Raw genomic sequence first — 21,084 nt, 5'->3', positions numbered from 1 at the left:
TTTGTGTAATAATCACACTCCCCTGAATATCAGGAGGTTTGTATTGGTTGTAGTGCATGATATGTCTTAAATAAAGAAAACCTTTACAATCACTTCTCTGTAAAGTCGTGTTTGTGTGTGTGCCAGTCTTGGCCTTGGCTGCCACTGTGTGAGGTCACATACCACAGCAGAGTTAGCAGCTAATTTCCTTTTTCTCCAGGCAGCCGGTGCTGAACTGAGCCAGGTGACCTGAACTTCAACACAAAAGAGTGAGCTGGATTTGCACAACATGAGCAACAAATGAGCATTTGAGGCTCAGGCACATTAGCGAGCTTCAACTTTAATGAGGGTGGCCTCATCACTCAGCGTCCTGTAGCGCGTCCTGTCCTCGCTGCTCGGCACTGTGCAGCCTGAAACCCATTTGCCATATCATACCAGCACTGGCAGGTCCACCACTGACACCCTGTGCTTTTCATGATGATGAGATGAGAGCAGATTTTCTAGAATTATGCAGAGCTGCAGTTGTCATTCGACCACTAAAGCAGCATGGATCATGTTTGAGTTATCCAAGCTCTCCGATTTTACTTGAAACAAAGCTACGAAAAAGTTGTAAATTAGACCCTCCTCAATTCCCTTGAAATGTATCCTTTGATTCAAATTCTCTAATGAAAAATTCTCTAATGCCTCCTAAGACTGAAACAATGGCTACATTGGTAAATTTTTACATTTTGAAAATATAAGTAGCTAATGGTTCCAGACAAATCCAGAAATGTTTTGGAATTTTTGAGAGATTGAGTCAATGATATGCTACATGAAACAACAAAAGTAGTCTGATCCAGTTTAACACGGGTTTATGTTAATAGATTTGAACATGAGGAGTCATGTTAGTGCAGGATCCCAGCTGACAGGGCGTTCAGTGAGTTGAGAACCAGCCTAAACTGTATTATGTGAACATGTTTTGTTTAGTTTTTTTTTATCTTTACTGTCAAATTACTTTGTCTATTCACTATTTGGTACCATTATACCTAATCACTGTACAATTAGGAGAGAACCGGCCACTGACCTTAGTGAAAGTCCAATGTCTACAGACAAGAACTAGGTCTCCAGATAAGTGTGCACAGCATAAATATTATCTCCTTGAAAACGCCTTAAACAACAGGTGTGTTTTATTCAAACCCTGTGTTCACCTATTTGAAGAAAGTTTTCAGGAAAGAAATGAAACTTTTATTCTATCTGCAAAGAAATCGTCAGTGCCTGCTCCTACAGCTGATAAAAAAGGCAAGTGTTAGAGGTTCACATTGCTCAATTTTACAAGTCAGTAATCAGGTGTTTAACTCTATATCCACCTATACACTGAACACCTTTATTACAGTTACAGCTTCATTTCCAGAATAGCTGGTACACAACGAAACGGAATAGGTTTCAATAATTTTAAGTGTATATTTATATACAAAAAACCATATATACAAAAACTAAATTTGTCAAATATTAAACTATCATTTCTTCCATGATCACCTGGATTCATCAATGATTAGATTATATAATTTGATTCTAGGTAATGTTATTACTTCCTTTTAATAATCACTACCTGTGCAAGAACAATTTCCTACTCTCAAAATATTTCGCTTTACAGCTGTCAGCAGTTAGCATTCCAAATGTGGATACTTTTGTAACTGGCAGAGACATCCGAGGGAACGTTTTCCCACCAGAAAGCTATCTTGTTTTATGGGGGGGAAAGCTGTCGGCAGTTGCTATGCCAACTACTTGTAATTAGCAAACAGACATGGAAGTGATACCAGGTCTCATGTTAATGGGTTGAAAAGAAAAACATTCTCCCCCAAGAATCACTGTATCTGTGCAGGAAGTTTTGCAGGAAAATTTTCCCACCCAAACTTTTTTTGATGTTATGCTAACTATTGATAGCTTTGAGATTAGCAAACAGCCATTAGGGTAATATCAAGTATCTTGTATTACCCTTTGCAAGACAGAAAGTTTTATTTCCTAAAGCATTAAAAAAAAAAAAAATCTGTTAAGCTAAAACAAAAATATATTTTTTTAAGCTCAGAAAAACAAAAAGTCATAATTTGATTCCAGGTAATGTCCCGTGATTTCCTCCTAACGGTCACTATACCTGCACAGGAACTATTCCAGGAAATGTTATTTATGAATCACAATTGTCTCCTCATGGCACTTTATACTGTCAAGGTAAAGATTCTCCAGTACTGTAAAACGAATGAGCTCATTTTGTTTTTAAATAGTACATTTTACCAGTTTAGATTTGTATAATTCTTTTCTGTATTTTATTATGAATCACTCCAGGAGATTTATGAGATTTGCAAATCATTTCATTCTATTTTTAAATTATATTTCACTTATATTTTACAAAGCCTTCATGGGATTTTCTGGATTTGGTTTATACTGTAAAAGTATTAATATTACACTGAATTTGTACTGGAGTTTAGGTCAAATTTATAATGACACGGTCACAGCGGCCAAAGTGTTTTTACAGATACCAGCTCAGCTTTACAATCCCTCAATTATAATGAGTCAATAAAGGTGACGGATAAAGCTTACGACTAGATGAGAATGACCCGGTTTGATCAGTTACTGTGAAAAGAAACAGATAATTTTTCAGCAGCACCTGATCAGGAAAGGAACTGAAAGATGCTGATGTGAAACTGCACCGTCATCCCTAATCCTGGGGGGGAAAAAAAACCAAAAAACACCAGCAGCTCTGCCTGAAATCAGCTTACTCAAGACTTCAGGACTCAAGAGTGCGAACAAACCTTATAGCAGCAGTAATCAGACATTTCAAGATTGGAGGTCACACAAAAATATGGGCATTGATCAAAAACAACAGCAGTGCCCATGCGTCAGCTATTCAACCTTTACATCACTAAAAGGGTCACAAGTTATTGTGACCCTTTGTGAAAGCAGAACTGAATGTGGTTCACAAGCATATACAACCAAAGTTACATATATGACCTTTACCCTTCATTATACTGATAATGGAAAACAGCTTGAACTCTGAAGATACTGAAAGTCATGCAAACTTGGAAACTATATAAAAAAACAAAACAAACCAAAACAAAAAAACCCAAATCCATCATTTACTTGAGTGTAGCCAAGGTTATAACTGTAGCTACAATTTCCAGATTCCCCGGAAAGATAAGTGTTTTCCAAAATAAAATGGAGTTAAAACAAAGCAAAAAATAAATAAATAAATCCTACTTCCTGATGAAATGACCCGTCTGGATTAGTGTGTTAGATAATGAAGACGATAAACCATGTTATAACGGGACGACTTCTAAAACACTAGAAGTTAAAAAAACAACCAAAAAAAAGCTCTACTATAACTTTGGACGTAAACGGAGAGCGAAAACTAAAACAGCAGCGACGTTTGGATGGTTAAAGAGAAGTCGGGATTCTCAGCAACTTCATTATATTTAATGGAGCCAAAACTTTCCTTTCATACTGTGAATATTTTCATAGTTATGGGTCTTTGAAGCACACAAACGTGGGTCAAAATCCTGTGCTTTTTTTGGTGCCTTGTTGCTTCATAAGTTCAGGAGAATCAGATCAACTCAACACCTATTCATAGTGTCACTTATGGAGTACTTAAGCTGTGAAACCACCATGCTGAGCATGGCGGGGATGCTTCTCTGCAGCTGGAACATCAACAGTGGAAATGTCACATTTCTCAAAAACAGCAGATACTGCAGCTTTTTGTATACATGAAAACATGCTGAGAGAACAGATAAGAGGAAATATTTTTATGCTTTAGTGAAAAAAAACCTAGAAGCAGCAGAACTCTGGTTTGGTACAAATATTTATTTTCCAAAAAAGAAAAAAAGAATATGACAAAACAATTGAGGATTGAAAAGAATCCAGACCAAAAATTCAGTCCAGAGTTTTGGCAAGAAAACTGGTGGAAACTCGCGCTCGCTGTACAACAGCGGAGGAAAAGCTGGGAGGGGTTCCATTGTTTGGATGTCATAAACTTGTCCAATAATGACTTGAGGATTGTGTAATCAAATATGTGCTTTGTGTTTGCACAGAGATTTGTTTCCAGTCAGGGAGACAAAGTGGAAGAAGCCCACTTTGACTTAATGGTATAAAACAGAAAACGTCCGAGCTGCTGGTGGAAACCTCGTACAGGCTCTGGTTAGGAGTCCAGGAGGCCTGCGAGCCAGCTGTGATCCAGCTTCCTCACCCTCCTCAGTTCTCTCGCCTGAGCCTTTGTCAGAGCGGGGGTGTCCGACTCTGTCGCCGCTGCCGCCGCCAGCTCCGGTTTGGACCTGCTGGATTCCATTTCCTCCTCAGAGTCCTCTTCCTCTTTCTCGCTCTCCATTTCCTCTTCTGCATGTGCCTTTTCCTCCCTGAGGCCACGAGAACACCAAAATCCCCCCCCAAAAAAATTATCAACACCAATGTGACTCAGCATATTTTTAGAGATAAACAGACCTCAGTTTCACATGTGCTGCTGAATCATGTGAAGCCTCAGTTTCAATTATATTTTCTTAATCCACATTGAGATCATCAGACCAAACGAGGCTTAAAAGAGTCTGAAAATCTAAAACTCTAATTTGAATAATCTTTTATCATCTTCTCTTAATGCTAATATTGCCCAGTCTCTCGCCTTTTAAGACCGAGCCCTGGCATCTCATTTTAAAGTTTCGCCAGGAAAAAATTTTCATTTTTTTTCTCAAAGGTTTTCATTATGAATCTTTCTTATAAATATTTACACTTTTACATCATGTCTAGTCTGTATTCCAGTCTGGGTGCTGCACTTAAGTCTGATGTTGATTTATTTTAAACTGATGTGTGGATCGTTTTTAAAACCTTTTCCCTGCTTGCTGAATGCATTTTTTGTGTTTTCTGTTTCACTGAGAGATCTACAAATAGCAGCCACGCCAGAAGCTGTCTGCAGATACCTGGGAAGATGATCTTGAGCGAAAATCTGACAAATTTAAACCAGTTATGGATTCTGACTTTTTTAGGTCTGATCACATCTTGTGTATACGCTCAGTAGGAAACAAACAACTGCAGCGGCTTCAACAATTATTCAGTAAAAGCTGGATTACTGACCTGGCGTCTGAGACAGAGATGAGCAGAGACTGAACAAACATGGAGCACAGGTATGAGGTGGAGGGCAGCACGTGAGCTGGGGTCTGCAGGAGCTGGGAAAAAAAGGGAAAAAACAGCAACAACAATGAAGTCTTAAAACGCCATCATCTGTGGTTATGTACAGCACAAAAGGGACGGGATCCCTGGAGGGACAACCAACCAACCTCTTTCATGGAGGCAGAGGTCTGCGGCAGCGCCGTTCTCTCCGCCCACAGGCTGCTGTCGGAGTCCTGATGCTCCTGTTGCTGCTGTCTTGCTGCTTTCCCCAACAGCAGATAGAAAGGCGTCATGGCTACGCTGTCGTCAATCACAAGCTTGAGAGGGGAAAGCAAGAAACGTGTTATTAATGAGAAACTGAGAGCAGAGGAGCATTTCTCAGATCTGAGGCTGGGAAAGGAGCTGGATCAACAGATGGCTTTTTCACTGGAGGGTTTTGTAACTTCAGATAAGAACAATGGACTTCTTTCACCCTCCGGGTTCCTTCCCGAAGAAAACAAATGGAACAAATCCTCAGTCCAGCTCACAGTTTGACTTTTATTTGATATGTTTTACTTCACTGTTCACTCTCAGGTATCAACTCTGGTCTCTCTATAGCTCAAAACCACTAAACATTCCCAGTATGCAGCATTCTGGGTAATTTAACCTCTACCAGGTGGCCAGTGACCAGATTAGGGTTAATCTCCATCATGTTTAGGCTTTGTGAGGCCAGGTGTCCCGCTTTATGTGGAACTACTCAGCTTATTCATCTTCTGTCCTCCTCAACAACTTAAACCTTATTAGGATGAAAAGAGAAAACATTAAGAAGACACAAGACTGAACTTTGGCTTCCTCTTACAATATTTACTCAGTGAGGGAGTTGTAACAGTCATATTTAAACCGAACACGTGCTTCACGTCTTACTAACATACCCCACACATGTTGGGATCTGGTCACCCCATGGTAAACCGTGGAGATTAATGGAGAGACTGCACGGGCCTCTTTATTAGCTGTTTCCCACAGATTTAGATCCTACCCCACACACTTTTAGCATTGTTTAATCCTACTGAGTCCTCCACCTCAGTAGGAGCTCGCAGGAGCTCCTCACAGCAAAAGGAGGACTGTCATCGCTGGTGGTTAAAATAGGAGACAGTAAGAGCAACTGAACTTTCAACAGCCAGAGGTCAGACCTCTCTTCTCTAGTGTCTACTTAAATAATAAATGCTAAAATTAGCCCCAGCGGCCCACCAAAGTAAAATGTGTGCGTGGGAAACTGCAAAACGACCATTCCTAAATTTCAGACTTCCACGGCTCATTTCAGAATCTCAAGATCTTCCTCTGTGCCCCAACCAAGCATTTAAACCCAGCTGCACACAGGCTGAAGACGAAGTATTTCCTTCCTTGTGTTTTCACTGATTCTTCTGAGCTTTTCTCCAAACAGAAAATTAAGAATAACTCTGATTAATTTTGCACCTTGGTTCAGTTTCTTGTTTTATAAGAAAATATTTCAGGTAAACTTTACCTAAAGAATATATTTACTGTAAAAACCTTCTCAGACCCTCTGCAGTACCTTTCCAGCTCACTGCTGTTTTATAAACACCACCCAGCACTTGGAACAGGAAGTTCTGAACAGCAAGTCTATTATTGTGGTTGCACTGACCCCTAATTCACACAAGCTCTGAACATAAAAACAATCAGATCAAAGTGTGTGGGCAGGTCCTTACTTTAAAGTGAAAAATGTGTTACAAGGTCAAATAAAAGTCCAAATGTTTGGTGCAAAACCAATGGGAGGAGCTCACCTGTTTGCTGGATGCCAGCAGCCTGTCCTCCTCGGCTTTGGTGGTGAATGTCATAAGATCCTGCAGGGAAGAGTCCACAGTCAGCATAAAGTACTTGTTTCTATCACGATGAAAGCGTTTCATAAACTATTTATCAAATAATTTTCCTTTGGTTTGACTGTATAAACTAATTCTTCACTGCAGACACTTTGAGTTTAGATAGGGATGTTTACAAAAACTATCAGTTACGAGGTCATCTGCAACCCGGGAGGGATAAACGGCCAGTATCTTATCTCTCCACTAAGTCCAGAGTGATTCTCAGTGCTGTGGAAACTAGTTCAGGTTCAGTCCCGCAGGGACGAAGCTTTTACACAGATACACTACAGATTGTCAGTCAGTTTGGAAAGTGAAAAAAAACAACAACAAAAAACAGCTGTTTGAGCAGACACCAAAACTCAGGACGGTAAAGCTGGGACTCATTCTGGAGCCATTTTTGTCCTTTAACTTTCAAACACCTGTGCCTGCCACATTCATTATTCCCCCTTGGAAATACTGGAAGCACCTCTAAAGCACCTTCAGAGGACTGTAAAGCTGAATTTTTCACATCTACAGCCGCTCCTGTACCTTCAGTCAGATGGAGGTGTAGGAATGTCACATATGTAAAGGTCTCATCTTTTGTCCTAAAATTAGAAGAGAGACTCTTCAGGCTTGGGGGGGGGGGGGGGGGGGGGGGGCTCTAAAAGAGCTGAGCTATTGAGCTATGACATTCCTGCAAGACACGCCATGCCTTTAGTGACCTGACTGACCTTATAATTAGCAACAAAGCAAGGCGCCAAACAACCTGTAGGTGCAGCGCTCGCTTTACAGCACTCACAACTCTCACGAGTTTTTCTTTCAGACTCAAATCCAACAGAGTTCCTTAAATATACTTGCATATTTTATATTACAGTAATAAAAAGCAGTGTTTATGATTTAAACCGACTCTCCCTGCCAATAAAAAACAGGCCGACCCGGCACATAAGCAGCATTTATGTCGACTTCTCGTTCTGTTTTTCTTCAGCAGAAGTTGAAATGTTGTTTACCATCTGCTGAGTGAGGAAGTAAAGCTGAGAGCGGTTCAGCCACTGGCTGCTCTCCTCGCAGCTCTCCAGCATCTCCTCCCTGGGAGCGAAGACGGCCTGAGTCACCTTCCCCGAGCACACAGCCTTATGGGAAAACAGTGGCCGAGGCTCGCTGGGCTTGAACACAAACACTGAAAGCAGGAAAGAGAGAAACAGTGATATAAAACGATTCAAAAAGTCACAAAAGAAAGTGTGTGTGGACAGCACCTTTATCTTCCACATTATTGGATGAGTTACCAATTAGGTTTATGTATTAACCTGTCATTAAATACATCAAAAATAACATAAAAAAAAATCACATTTAGTCTTTTTATTTATTAAATGTGGGCTAAAATTTTATTTTGCCTGTGCATTTATTTAAGACTGTATAAATACAGCTAATTATTAACTTGCTAATTAAGTTTCCCATTGTTAATTGGTGAATATATACATAATTAAATTAATGAACTTCCAAATAAATGAGTAAAAATGAATCGGGGATTAATTAAAAATGAAATAAAACCCTCAGTTTAATATATGTTTAAGTCACATTTTACTTAAACATTTAGTTTTTAATATCAATTCTTGATGAATTTGGTGGCAGAATAATTTACTAATCAAGCCAAACATATCTGATCTTTTCTTTTTTTCATTGGTGGGATTATTGAAAAGTAAGTACTACTACAATTTTATTTTTATTTTGGCACTTTCGGTCCTCCATATTGACTTGCTGCTGTGAGTAAACACAGTTTGGTTCTTTTCTGCGAGATTTCTTAATTTCCATGCTTACATCTGCAGGTAGCTAGTATGCATTCTAATTGTGTGCGTGTGTCTGTCTGTTGTGAGGGAAATGCATACACTATATACACCAATCTATACGACTGTTTTTTGGACAACGACTCAAAGACAAATTCCTCATTCGTGTCTAAACTCTGCATTAAAAGGCCACTCTGATTCTGAGGAACCAGAGTGGCCTTTTTATTTGAGTCAAATTAAACTGGACTTCGTTGTTGGGTCCAATCTTGAGGTTACAGCACCACTATGAGCCAATCAAGTTAGAGTTCTCAGATGCCTTTTGTGCAGTTTTAACGTGGACGGTCTGAAGCTTACGGTCAGTGGATCCGCTCTGATAGCAAAAGGCAGCCATGTTCTCGGAGAGGGGGTCGGCCACCAGCCGCCTGACATCCATGGAAGTGGTCCACTCCACTGCCAAATCGGACACAGAGGAAGACATGGAGGGGAAAAACAGATGGAGACATGCAATTTTTTTAACCAGTCAACAGACCTCTCATATCTGAGAGCCTAAGTTTTAAGGATATGTTAGAATCTGTTCAGACTTTTGGGATAAAAATAGTTTTTTAAGTTGCACAGAGCATGTCTGTACATAGGGGGAAGTCTTACAAGAGCAGGTGAGGAGGTTCCAGCAGAGCAGATTGCTGGCGGTGGTTCCCAGCAGATACTTGGAACAGCTCAGTCGCCCAAAACAAAGATCACTAATGGAGGGGAAAAAAGGTCCTTTTTATTTATCTCGTGGTTAAACAATCTGAAGTGCAGTTCCCAACCAACCAGCTCCTCACACCACGCATACTTCTCAGGATTAGCTTTTGCACTTAGGAACTTGAAATGAGAACATGCAAAGACCCACTCAGAGCTAAGAGCACAGAAAATCACAAACAGACATTCCTATTATAAAAACAAATGTTTTCCTTTTAAAGTAACTCAGATGAGGTAAAGTGTTGTAATTATAATTATCCCTCAGCAGGCGAGGGCAAACATTATTAATGACTGAGATCTGGTGACTCAGCTCTGGACATCTATAGGTGGTGGTTATGTAAGGGGTAGCAACGGGCAGCTGTCTAAACATCTGTCCGTCTCTTCACATCTGAATTTGAAATTACACAGAAACTGTGTGCTTATTTAAAGAAAGCTGTCAGAGGGTGACTGACTTTTTGGCCAGAGAGGCTTTTACGCACTTTAAGTTCAGACAAACTGAGATTCATGTGAGAGGAAACAAAAATAAATGTCCAGTAATGAATATTCAAGTGATTTTAACATTCTGTTTCCTTCATTTTAATGCAAGTCATCTCTTTTTGTTTTTCCTACAAACGTGCTAAAAGCTGACTCTGTTTTTCGGGGATTATTTCAAAAAAGTGGTACAGAAACCAGCAGCAGTAGTTTCACGTCCTCAGTGACCTCTGTGGGCCTCTTGTCAGCTGAGGGGGAAACGTGCCAACATTTTTGGAGACTTGAGCAGTGTTACGAAACGACAGTGCTCGTTTTTGCACAGAAGGTTAAAAATCCTTCGGTGCTCTGAGAAACAAAGCTCTGAACTTCTGTCGGGAAAACCTGCTTAACTCATTCAGAACAGCTGCTGGCAGTGAACGTTGGAGCACATCCCCCGTTTTAGCCAAATGTCCACTGTTGCTCGAGTTGCACAGGTTTTACTGTCAAGCGGTAAACACTGTGAATAACATGTATAGTGACAATAAAGGGCTATTCTATTCTAAAACAAAAACTCTACACTACGTACTCACCTGGACTGTATATAAAAGATGGACACAGCCAAAGCGCTGATGCATACTAATTTGTGAAGCCCTGATTTTGAAGCCTTGACCTAAGTGTCATCACCGTGGTTACAAGCACACATGGTGCACTTATTTCTAAAACCGCTTTCAGAGAAAGTCATTTAATGGTTGAACTGAAAATAAAGCACCACGACACAAATCCTCGTCCAGCAAACCTCTCAGCTACGAGGATAATGCCCCCTGCTCTCGCCCGAGGGCGCGACCACAGCTGGTCAGCCAGTGAAATTTGCCCCGCCAGTGATGCTGACCACTTTTCCATCTTTAACGTGTGGTTATAACACCACATGGAGTGTGACTGATCTTGGTGAATCGTTACTAAACAACACACATTCAATTTGACATTTTTTAACTTAAAATTAATGGAAAATAATGAGAGCGCGATGTCACTGCTGGTGAAGTTTGAGGTTTTGACATTTTAGGAAACATTTTTGGACTTTAACTTGGTTATCTCATTTCTTCAGTTAATTTTTTTAAATACTTTATTAAACCCTCTATGACACTACGACACATTATTTAACGGCTTAATCTATAATAATGCAAAAAAATCTGAAAAAAATTCAAATTTTGGCAAATTCAACAACTGGTCTGTCAGCCTACAGCTCTAACTTTAGCGCGTCTGTTTGAAATATCTGTCTGACTGATGGCAGCAGCTGAAGAGATGCATCTTCACCAGTTAAACCTGATAAACAGGTTTACACAGATGTGTCGGGGAATTCCTCTTATTGGCTTTTTACTTGTGCAAGTTTTGATAATAACTTGTAACAAACTATTCACTTGTAACAAACTTAAGCCAGTCACCATGACGGTGCTGATATTTGACCCGTTCTGTGCGTGTCTACGCTCTTTGAAGAGGAATGAGGAGACTTGACGGGGTTAACTAACGCTACAAGCTTAAACCGGTCACCGTGACGGTGCTGATATTTGACCCGTTCTGTATGAGTCTACGCGCTGACCTGACAGCTCCCGGCGGCTGCGACAGGGTTGTCAGGAGCTCCCAGGTGGAGGGGCTCCACACGGTCACCACCTCCTGAAAGGCGACGGCTAGCAGAGAGCCGTCAGCCGAGAAGCTGCAGCATTCGGGCACCAGGCCGTGATAGGCACTGACGAAATCACATAACCAGGAAGGACCTTCATCTGCAAGTCAGAGGAAACAAAGAGAGAGAGACAGACATAAGCTGAATTACTGTGTGAAGGGGAAAGAAAAGCAAGCCTAATTTGGTTTAAACCTCATGTTCAACGTGATGTTCTGAAAAGCACACTGGTAGAAACTTAAAAACCTCCATTAAACAGTTAATATTATGAGAATTTAGGTGGTTGGCTTTTTCGGTTGACTGCTTACCGTCTGTACCTTCTGTGTGGGCTGGAGCAGCGAGCTGCCAGGCTTTGAAGTGTCCGTCTTTGCTGGTGGAGACCAGCAGGGTGGTCTGGCTGTCGGTGGGCTGGCAAAAGCACATGGCGGTAATCTGGGCGTCGTGGGGGGCCGAGATGGTCGTGTTCAGCACAAAACTGCATGTGACAGGGGTGTGGTTGGTTATTGTTACACTATTTTCATCACATGAAAGAGAAACCTTGACTGACCCTGCAGCCCACAGACAAACAGCTGTAACATCTGTACCTCTGCGTCTGTTCATCGAAAGCCCACAGCTTCAGGTTCAGCTCCAGCTCAGCAGCTTTCTGATGTCTTTCCTCCACCGTCGCCAACCACGAGCCAGAGGCGTCAAACGCCGCTTTGACCACCTCGAACTGCTGTAGGCCCGATTCATGAATGTACTCCTGCTGCACGATGTCCAGCTGTGGGAGAAACAGACAATGTTAACCTAGTTTCCACACTTTCAAATCCACCCGTGTGTGAGACCTGCTGAGAGCTTACATTGTACAGCAGTTTGTCTCTTTGGAGCGAGTAAAACTGCAGATGTCCGGGTTTCCCGTTTAGCACCAGAGCTTTGCTGCGAGGATCCATCATCAAGTCTGTCCTGATGCTGTCGCCTGAACAAGAAAACAGGTTTAAGGAGGATTAACCCCACATACTAAGACATTATTTTATTTCTTTCTGATACAAACTTATGTCATTAATTATGAAAACACATTATTGGCAGGTGATGAATGCATAAAGAAACTCAAAAGGTACATTTTTTTTTTTAAAACTACATTTCCTCCAGTCTCACATCACCAGTCAATAACAGTTACTGGTTTTCCCTGTTTGGTGCATTTGTTCAAATGGGTTCTTTTGGTGCTTCTTTTGTTTTAACACCTTTATCATGGTAACAAAGTAAATTTCTATTTCTTTTTGCGTTTTATGTGAAGATAAAGTTAATTGGTTTGCACTTTGTTTTTCAAATCTACTTGTGGTTTTTCTTCAGTGTGGTGGTTTCTCATGTGACATCATGCGCACATTACCTGACTGCTGTCCACCACATTGAGTGTGTGACCGTTCCAGCGATCATTGTGAGAAATGTGAAATAATATGAGTTTAGTGACCTTATTTATGACCGTCGGGAACACTGATGTCCGTGCTTAGCTTCCGGACTTTTCCAGCAGACAATGAGATGTTAAACTGAGAGAAAATTTGGGATTGCACTAGCTGTGGTGAAGGAATGTTTTTGTGTTTTGCTAACTGTCATCTCCACTGTCTGCTGGTTGTGCTGTTGTGCCATGTTTTCTCTGCATGGTGAACTCAGCTTTCCTGTTCCAACCACTCCACCTACACGCAGCGTTATCCACTTTGAGATTCATGCTGCTGGTTTAGTGGAGGATGTCTGTGTAGGCTGTGTACCCATAATCCTTCACTCTGTGTGGGAATACACCTATGCAAATGGACTCGAATGTGGTATCGTTTCGTCACAGCCCTTTTCAATTTGAATCACACTGTTTGGATTCCTCCGTTAGCTGACGCAGTTACTGTGGTAACCGCATGTTGATCCCGAGCGATGCAGAAATCTTTTCCACTTCACACCTGAATTTATTTTATATTTAAACTCCTTACGGCATCATTCTGAAACTGTCATTCGCTGAGCTCTTTCACTTAATTTCCAGCACTATGGCGACAATTCTTTATTTTGCTTCAATTTGTGTGACAAATTCCAACAATGGCATTTCAAAGTCATGCTCATGTTCATGCAGGTTCAAAAACATGTTGCAAACGCACATTTTAGGATCACTTTTAGTGTCAGATACACCTCAGCAGTGTTACTGATGCTAAAAATTTGTGTTGTGTTAGAAAATAAGCAAAGAATTATTGTCTCACTGCCTTCCTTTCTTTTACATTCTATAATGAAGGGATCAATAAAGCACATCTTAAATTAACACTAGTGTTTATTATTTATACATACATCATGCTCAAAAGTCACCTTACAGTATGTACTCACCTTTGACCAGGCCCTGAATGACAGCAGACACTTTAACGCAACTCTGGATGATGGTGATCTCTATAAGGAAGGGAAACAAAACCTTCAATAAACAAGAAAATCGCTGAAGCAGAAAATGAGTTTGGAACCTGAGCCGTTTAACTGCATTTTATTTGAGTGACTCAAATGCTCTGAAATCAATTTAGTGAAATCTGAGAGGTGCACGACTTGATTTGAAAGAATGGACCAAGTTCACCGAATTTCACTGACAATAATTTGTGCGTATCTGCATTGAAATCCTGCAGGCTGAGACTCCTTACTGTTGTCACTGTGTGAGGTACAGAATAGCGATCCATCAGGTGAGACGGTGATGTGAGTGATGGCGCCACCCAGGCGGGGCAGGAAGTCCCGCTCGCTCTCTTGGTTGTACCTCCACTGGACGAGCACAGACTCCACACCTCCACTCAGCAGGTTGGTCCCTGACAATACAAAATAAATACATAACTAAAACCGTAACACACAGAGGAGTGATTTCTGTTTGTTTCCTTGTTCCTTGGAAGAATATATACATGTGGAACTTGCTGTGTTAGTAAGTTGGTTTACACTTTCTGTAAAAAAACTGTAGCAAAAATGGATGATTTCAAGAAAATTACAATATTTTTACTTTTAGAAAGTCCTTTTTTTAGAGTTTAGTTGATGTGTTTTCCTTTTCTTATTGTGCTTTTGATAATTTGATTAAAAATAAATAAATAAATATCACCCCTACTGTTTTGATCCAAGTTACTAAAAATAAAGGAGCACAAAGAAAGTTAAGCAAACAACTTTAAAATTATTCTACTGACTCTCACAACTTCTGCAAATTTAATACCCACAAAAAAGGTATAATATAAGATATTTTGATGCCATTTTAATTGTTATTTCAATTTCAGACTATTAAGGACTTCCTAACGATCGTGGGAACTAAGTAATAACTATAATACAGCTATGAATACCTTCTGGAGTGAAGCAAAGCGAGCTGACGGCGCTGTGGTGCCAGTGCAGAGTGGAGTACGTGTACTCCTTCTTGTGGTTAAAGTTTCTCCTAAAAGGATGAGCAGGAATGTCAGTTTTACAACGCAAAACCAGCGACCAGCAGAAGTTTAAGATCTGGATCATCGATAATCTGCGTTTGTTTCAGTCGAGGTCCCTCACCACAGGCGGATCTTCCCGTCTTCGTGTCCCGTGGCGATGCAGTCATCTTTCGGGTGACAGGCGACGCATGTGAATGTGTTCCAGCCACCCTTTTTGTTGTCTTCTTTCAGGAAAAACCTAAAAACCAGCACCAGGACAGATGTTTGGTGTTACTGAACATCAGCCAACACAACATGGCCTTTGTCATGTGTGACAGCAGCACTGCTTCTCTCCATGACAAAAATAAATAAATAAAACTAACACGATAACCTTTTAAAATTAACATCTAGCCCAGCAGCTGTAAAAGTTTAAATAATATACAATCTCTGACACTTGAAGTACTTTCGCCTGATTGGCTCTACCTCTCAAACAGAACACAACTGATATGACCACATAAGAGACGTTTTTCTCCTGTGTGAAACTGAGCATTCAGAGCGGCCTGAAGCCTTAAACAAAACTCTAAAATAATCATTCAGCGTTGGAACAGGAGAAATAAATAATAGGAGCCTGAATTTTAAAAATCTAAGTCACCTCCAGTGACCATCTTCACTCTCACCTGTACGACTTCTGCTTCTTGAAGAAATAGACCTCCAGCTGCAAGTCGTTCACTGAAGCAATAAATTCTCCCTGTGAAGATTAAAGCAGGCGATAAGCATCAGACACATTTGGATTTAAAACACTTCAGTCTGAAGTAATGTTTGAACTGTTGTCTGCTAAACACAGTGAAGTACAATGATAAAGAGTTTTGGACTTATAACACCCTGAAGTGTGCACAAGCTCCACATTTCTGCTTCCTCAGGCAGACTTCTTTGGCACATTCATGTCACCAAAGTCTGGTCCTTTAATAATTTGTATTTTCTCTGACAACATTGACTAGTGGACAATCCCTGGCTCTTATTTTGAAAGTTGCAGCGCTGCTAGCCTGTTACCTCAACCTCCACTCCTCACTGCCTTGTTCTTTCCCTGCCAGCCTCAGTACCACCCAGCACCTTTCCCCCAAAAAAATCCTGCAGTCAGACCGACTCCAACATCATTCTACACTTTGGGATGCAGCTCGCAACAGTTGTCCTTGTTTTTATAGTTCTGTGATTAGCTGTAGAGTCACTCCAATCAGAGCCTGTAGCAGAGGAAGAACTGGTTCATGTGGTGCTGGGCTAGCAAAGAACACAGGCTGCAGTCCAAGACGAAGGAGCTGAAAGCTAATGGAGGACGAGGGACGCACTGGGAACAGCTGATCATTAATTCACTAAAATAATCTGCAGTGAAGAAGCATTAGCTTTCTCTCATATACTCCCCTCTAAAATACCGTTTCCTCGAGAAACTTCAGTTGTCAAACTAAAGTTCCTGACAGATTAAGTCGAAGTAGTCAGTTCTTGGTATCAGCTGTGGCGGCATGTACGTACCCCTCTGCCAAAGGCGATGGCTGCTGGGTTGGGGTTGACGCCACTGAGTACGGCAGAAAGTTCTTGAGCCTCCACCATTTGATCTCCACTCTGTGGCAGATGGACCGCAACCAGCTGGAAACGCTCTGCAAACACAAATCAGCCTTTTTCACACATTCCCATTCAGTGACCTCTAAAAAAACCTTCTTCTTCCCACATATTAAAGCTGGTTCGAGGACGACCTGGTGACTCCAACACATTAAAACTATTCCAAAACAAGCAATAACATTCAACATGAAGAGGTATGACACATACAGGCATCTGCGTGGCTAGTTTTTTCTTAATATTTGACTTCTTGCCCTGAGAAGCATCACTCTGCTATTTTCCCCCTTGGGTCACCCTGCAGTAGCCTGCGATTAAATAAATATCACACTTTATTAATAAACCTTGTTTGGGGACTCTTCCTTTACCCCTCAGACGGTGGTGCAACAGATTCACACTGAGTTCTAGAAACTTTAACTTCACAAATGGAGTCTGAATGGCGCTCTGATGTCACACTTACCCGCTCTTTTGTCACTCGGCATGGATGCAACAATAAAGATGACGTTTTCATGTTTGGCAGAGGCGTAGAAGGAGTAGATTGGGTATCCAATGACACAAGTCTAGAAGAGACCGCACAGCTGTCATGCATCTTGGAAACATGGGCTCTTAAACTGGACCCACAAACCTCATCATAAACACCTCTACTCCTTTTTCTGCTGAATTTCCATGTTTTGTAGCTAATTTAAGGTGAAACAATTCATTTATATGAGAGTTCATTTACAAAAAATATATATAATTAGTTAAATTAATCACCCACAAGGACATCGAGAGGAAATCTTTCAGAACTAATGCAAAAAACTTCTGTTAGCTCAAGAAAATTCAGTTATGCAGTCAAAGCACAGAAGATAGAACACATTTCCTTTATTATCATGAACAGGATCTGCATCATCTGCATGTTCGCAGACTGATCACAGGTGCCCTGCTCACTCTGTTTGAGGGCTGCCTAATAATAAATAAACCCTTCATTTCACTTTTATAAACAGAGAAAATAGGAAAGTGTGTGTTGCAGCTGGAGTTTGATGATCCACAGTGACAGAAAAGACTGGAGAGAAACAACAAGACTCAACGTCCAACCTTAATAAGAATCCCGTCTGTGAAGTCCCAGAGTCTGAGAGTGCCATCTAGTGATGAAGAGTAAATCTGCAGCACAACACAAGCACAGTGTGAGACATAACAATGAACTGTATTTATTTATATATATATATATATATATATATATATATATATATATATATATATATATAAAAAACAACCCAAAAACAATAATAATAAAAAGAAAAATACAGAGAATAAAAACAATTAAAAAATAAGTGAGGGAAAAAAATAGGGTCCTGCTAAAAAGGAGGTTTAACAAACTCAAAGTCACCGGGAGGAGGCCCCGGGGCAGACCCAGGACACGCTGGAGAGATTATATCTCTCGGCTGGCCTGGGAACGCCTTGGTATTCCCCCGGATATGCTGGAGGAGGTGGCTGGGGAGAGGGAGGTCTGGGCCTCTTTGCTTAGGCTGCTGCCCCCGCGACCCGGCCCCGGACAAAGCGGATGAAGATGGATGGATGGACAAACTCAAAGTCTTAAAAGCCAACTTTTTGGACCCAGAAACGTTGATCAGCATTAGCTCAGTAAACCCAGAGTTATCCCTGAGGGGTGTGGTGGAACAGGCCATTTCCATCATGGATTTGCAAGAGACACATCTGTATGTTATCGTGTCAACATGGACCAAAATCTCTGAGGCATGTTTCCAGCAGCTTTTTGAATCTGTGCCTTGAAGTAAGGTAGCTCTGAAGACAAAAGGTGGTCCAAAGGTGTACCTAATAAAGCAGCAGGTGAGTGTATGAGGAGCAGGAGGGAAGGAGTCAGGTACCAGGAATGGTTCCCAGGCTCAATTTCCATGGTAACTAGTAGGGCTGCCACAAACGATTATTTTGATAGTCGACTAGTCACCGATTATTTATGCGATTAGTCGACTAATCAGATCATCATCCACTGGACGTAAAACTACAGCTTATTGCACCAGCAGCATCTGCTCTTATATAACTATCATTAGCTTACAGCTTTAAGCTTTTAAGGTGCTAACTAAAAATAAAGACAAGATGATAGTTTATTCAATTTTAATGAAATTTGCAGATTGTTTTGGTAAAGTTTAATAAACTCCTTGCTATCTAAAATATAACAGGACACCGGAGTATATTCTCCAGCATCTCACACTTCTGATAATCAGCTGTCTGCTTGACGTTTATTCAGCTGTGTAAAAACTATAACTTTAATCTCAGCCAAACCGATTTACTCAGGAACAAATAAAATACTAAAAAAAAAAAGAAGCCAAACAACAACATTTTTAATTTATCTAAGTGACTCATATATATTTAACCTGAGTCGCGAAAGACGGCGGTGGGTTTGAAAACAATTTGCCGGGAGTCCGGTGTTCTCACAGCGCTAGTGACCTAGCCCCCGGCTAGCTATCGAGCTAGTGGGTAACAGACGTCTCCGAAAACGTCGGAGCGCTTTTGAAAATATGTGGTGTCCTGATAAACTGAGCCGATATTTGAGGTTTACACAGCTACATTCTCGCCTGAAAATATGTTAAACGTTTATTTTGTGACCCAGAAAGAATAATAAGAGTAATATTAAAACTAACTAGCTACCGCCATTGTTGGAAACTAAGCTGGGCCGCGCTATGAATTCTGGGACACAGCTGCTTCTTCTTCTTCGGGGTTTAACGGCAGCTGGCATCCTTGTACATGCAGTGCTGCCATCTTCTGTTTCAGTCCGTTATTACACTCTTAAATCCTGCTATTATTCCTGCGTCTTTTGCGATCTTACAAAGCTTCAAACGACACGTCGACTATTAAATCAGTCGTCGACGATTTTGATAGTCGACGTAATCGTGACTAGTCGACAAATCGTGGCAGCCCTAGTAACTAGTGGTGCAACGGATCACCGTTGATCCGTAATCCGGACCGATCCCACTCCACGGTTTGGCACACACGTGATCCGAAGATTCGAAAAAGAAGGAAAAAAAGTATGTGCATGGTACGCGTGGTCAGTCTGTCAAGCCATAGTTATGGCCAGTGCTAGCAGTCCAGGAGGAGCAGAGGAGTTTGCGCCATTTGCTGCCCAATCCGTCCGGGCTAAAGCTATTACAAAAGCTATTGGAGTGTTTAGCTGCAGACGTGAGGCCGTATTCCGTTGTGTAAAACAAGGGGGTTTAAACTATGATGAACGTGCTTGAGCCACGCTATGATATCCCGTTGCGCGTCCACTTCAGTGATCAGATCGTTCCAAGCATGTATGAGCACGAAAAGTCTAAAGTTATGCCTGAACTGTCCCAGGCATCTTCTGTTGCCCTAATGGGTGGACCTCCAGGGCAACAGAAAGCGTTGTGACCGCTCATTATATTACCACGGAGTGGTAGATACAAAGACCTGTACTGCCCTATATTGCACCTTAATTTGTTTTTATATAACTGCGAGGAATGAGTCTTGAGTTGAATGTTTTTTAATAGGCAAAAAATACCTAAATAAGTAAATGGCGAGTTAAATTTTTGTCTTTTTTTGCTGAGCCGAAAATTGATCCCATCCCTGACTTAAAACCGTGATCCGATCCGAACCGTGAGATCTTGGATCCGTTGCACCACTAATCGTAACTGACTCAGAGTTTAAGTTAGGGCTCTTTCAGGAACAGAAAATCAAGAGTTTACTTACTTTGCCTCTGGCCTGAACCAACAGAGTGAGTAATGAGGATAATGAGTAAGTAAATAAATAAAAAAATAAAAAGAGATCTGATTCTTGTTTGATCAGAGCTGGGGGATTGAACTAAACTTAATAAATAAATAATTACACGTAAAGAAAAAGTGGCTTCAGCAGCTATTCTGCTTTTCCTGTATTTTCTAACATTAAATGAATATCAGCGAGTGTCTGGATAAAGACGTCTTGAAAAAAGTCGTTTTTCTAGGTGGAGAGGTGACTGTACCTGTAAGTGGTTTGAGGGTCTGAGCAGCACACCTGTCACCTGCCCGGTGTGACCCCGCAGCTCGTGGATACACTCCTCTGTGGAGGTGCTGAACACCTTCACAGCCTCTCCGGAGGCGCACAGAAGGAACCTGCAGCGATACAAATATGAGGAAACAAACATCAAACAAACATGTAGGGACCGGGACACAGCTCAGTCTTGGTCTGTGGCTCAGTCAGAGTCACGGAGCTGAGACGAGCTGCTGATACTATGCTGTAAACAGCAGCAGGAACATCCAGCAGCTTCTCAAGCTAATGCTAACAGCCTCAGCTCTGAGGCTAACACAAACGACACGAACCGCGCGAGACCTTTCCACTAAATATGAAACATCGGCAGATTAAAACACTCGCTCACCTGGAGTCGTGGGTTATCACAGGATCCCTGAAGTTTATTTTACTGCCGCCGCGGTGAACCACGCGGATATCCCCGTGTTCAACCATGTTTTTACCGGAGTGAACTCTCACCTCTGAGCGCTGCTCCTCACTCGGTCAGCACCACTCCGTTTAACACGCGCCCCCTGCTGGATAGGAGG

The 21,084-nt window shown here is 41.4% G+C and overlaps 1 protein-coding gene across 1 annotated transcript; it reads right to left on the bottom strand.

Moving 5' to 3' along the window:
* Positions 1 to 3,860: 3,860 nt before the first annotated feature.
* Positions 3,861 to 20,999, bottom strand: wdr75 (WD repeat domain 75). Its single transcript, XM_085374155.1, has 21 exons — positions 20,907 to 20,999; positions 20,514 to 20,643; positions 17,618 to 17,683; positions 17,004 to 17,103; positions 16,463 to 16,587; positions 15,616 to 15,686; positions 15,081 to 15,197; positions 14,882 to 14,970; positions 14,210 to 14,368; positions 13,911 to 13,970; positions 12,416 to 12,531; positions 12,161 to 12,336; positions 11,885 to 12,051; positions 11,499 to 11,679; positions 9,362 to 9,453; positions 9,071 to 9,166; positions 7,943 to 8,112; positions 6,882 to 6,941; positions 5,271 to 5,420; positions 5,068 to 5,159; positions 3,861 to 4,358 (listed from the first exon to the last, which is right to left on the bottom strand). The coding sequence occupies exons 1-21, from the start codon at positions 20,990 to 20,992 to the stop codon at positions 4,145 to 4,147; spliced, it is 2,517 nt and encodes an 838-aa protein (XP_085230281.1). The 5' UTR covers positions 20,993 to 20,999; the 3' UTR covers positions 3,861 to 4,144.
* Between the last annotated feature and the right edge of the window lie 85 nt (positions 21,000 to 21,084).

The sequence above is a fragment of the Diplotaxodon limnothrissa genome, linkage group LG16, assembly GCF_057381915.1.
Source record: "Diplotaxodon limnothrissa isolate DT_005_m linkage group LG16, D_limnothrissa_male_GT1.1, whole genome shotgun sequence".
Classification (NCBI taxonomy): Eukaryota; Metazoa; Chordata; class Actinopteri; order Cichliformes; family Cichlidae; genus Diplotaxodon; species Diplotaxodon limnothrissa.
Note: the sequence above shows the minus strand (reverse complement) of the source record. Positions and strands in the feature narration are given on the sequence as shown.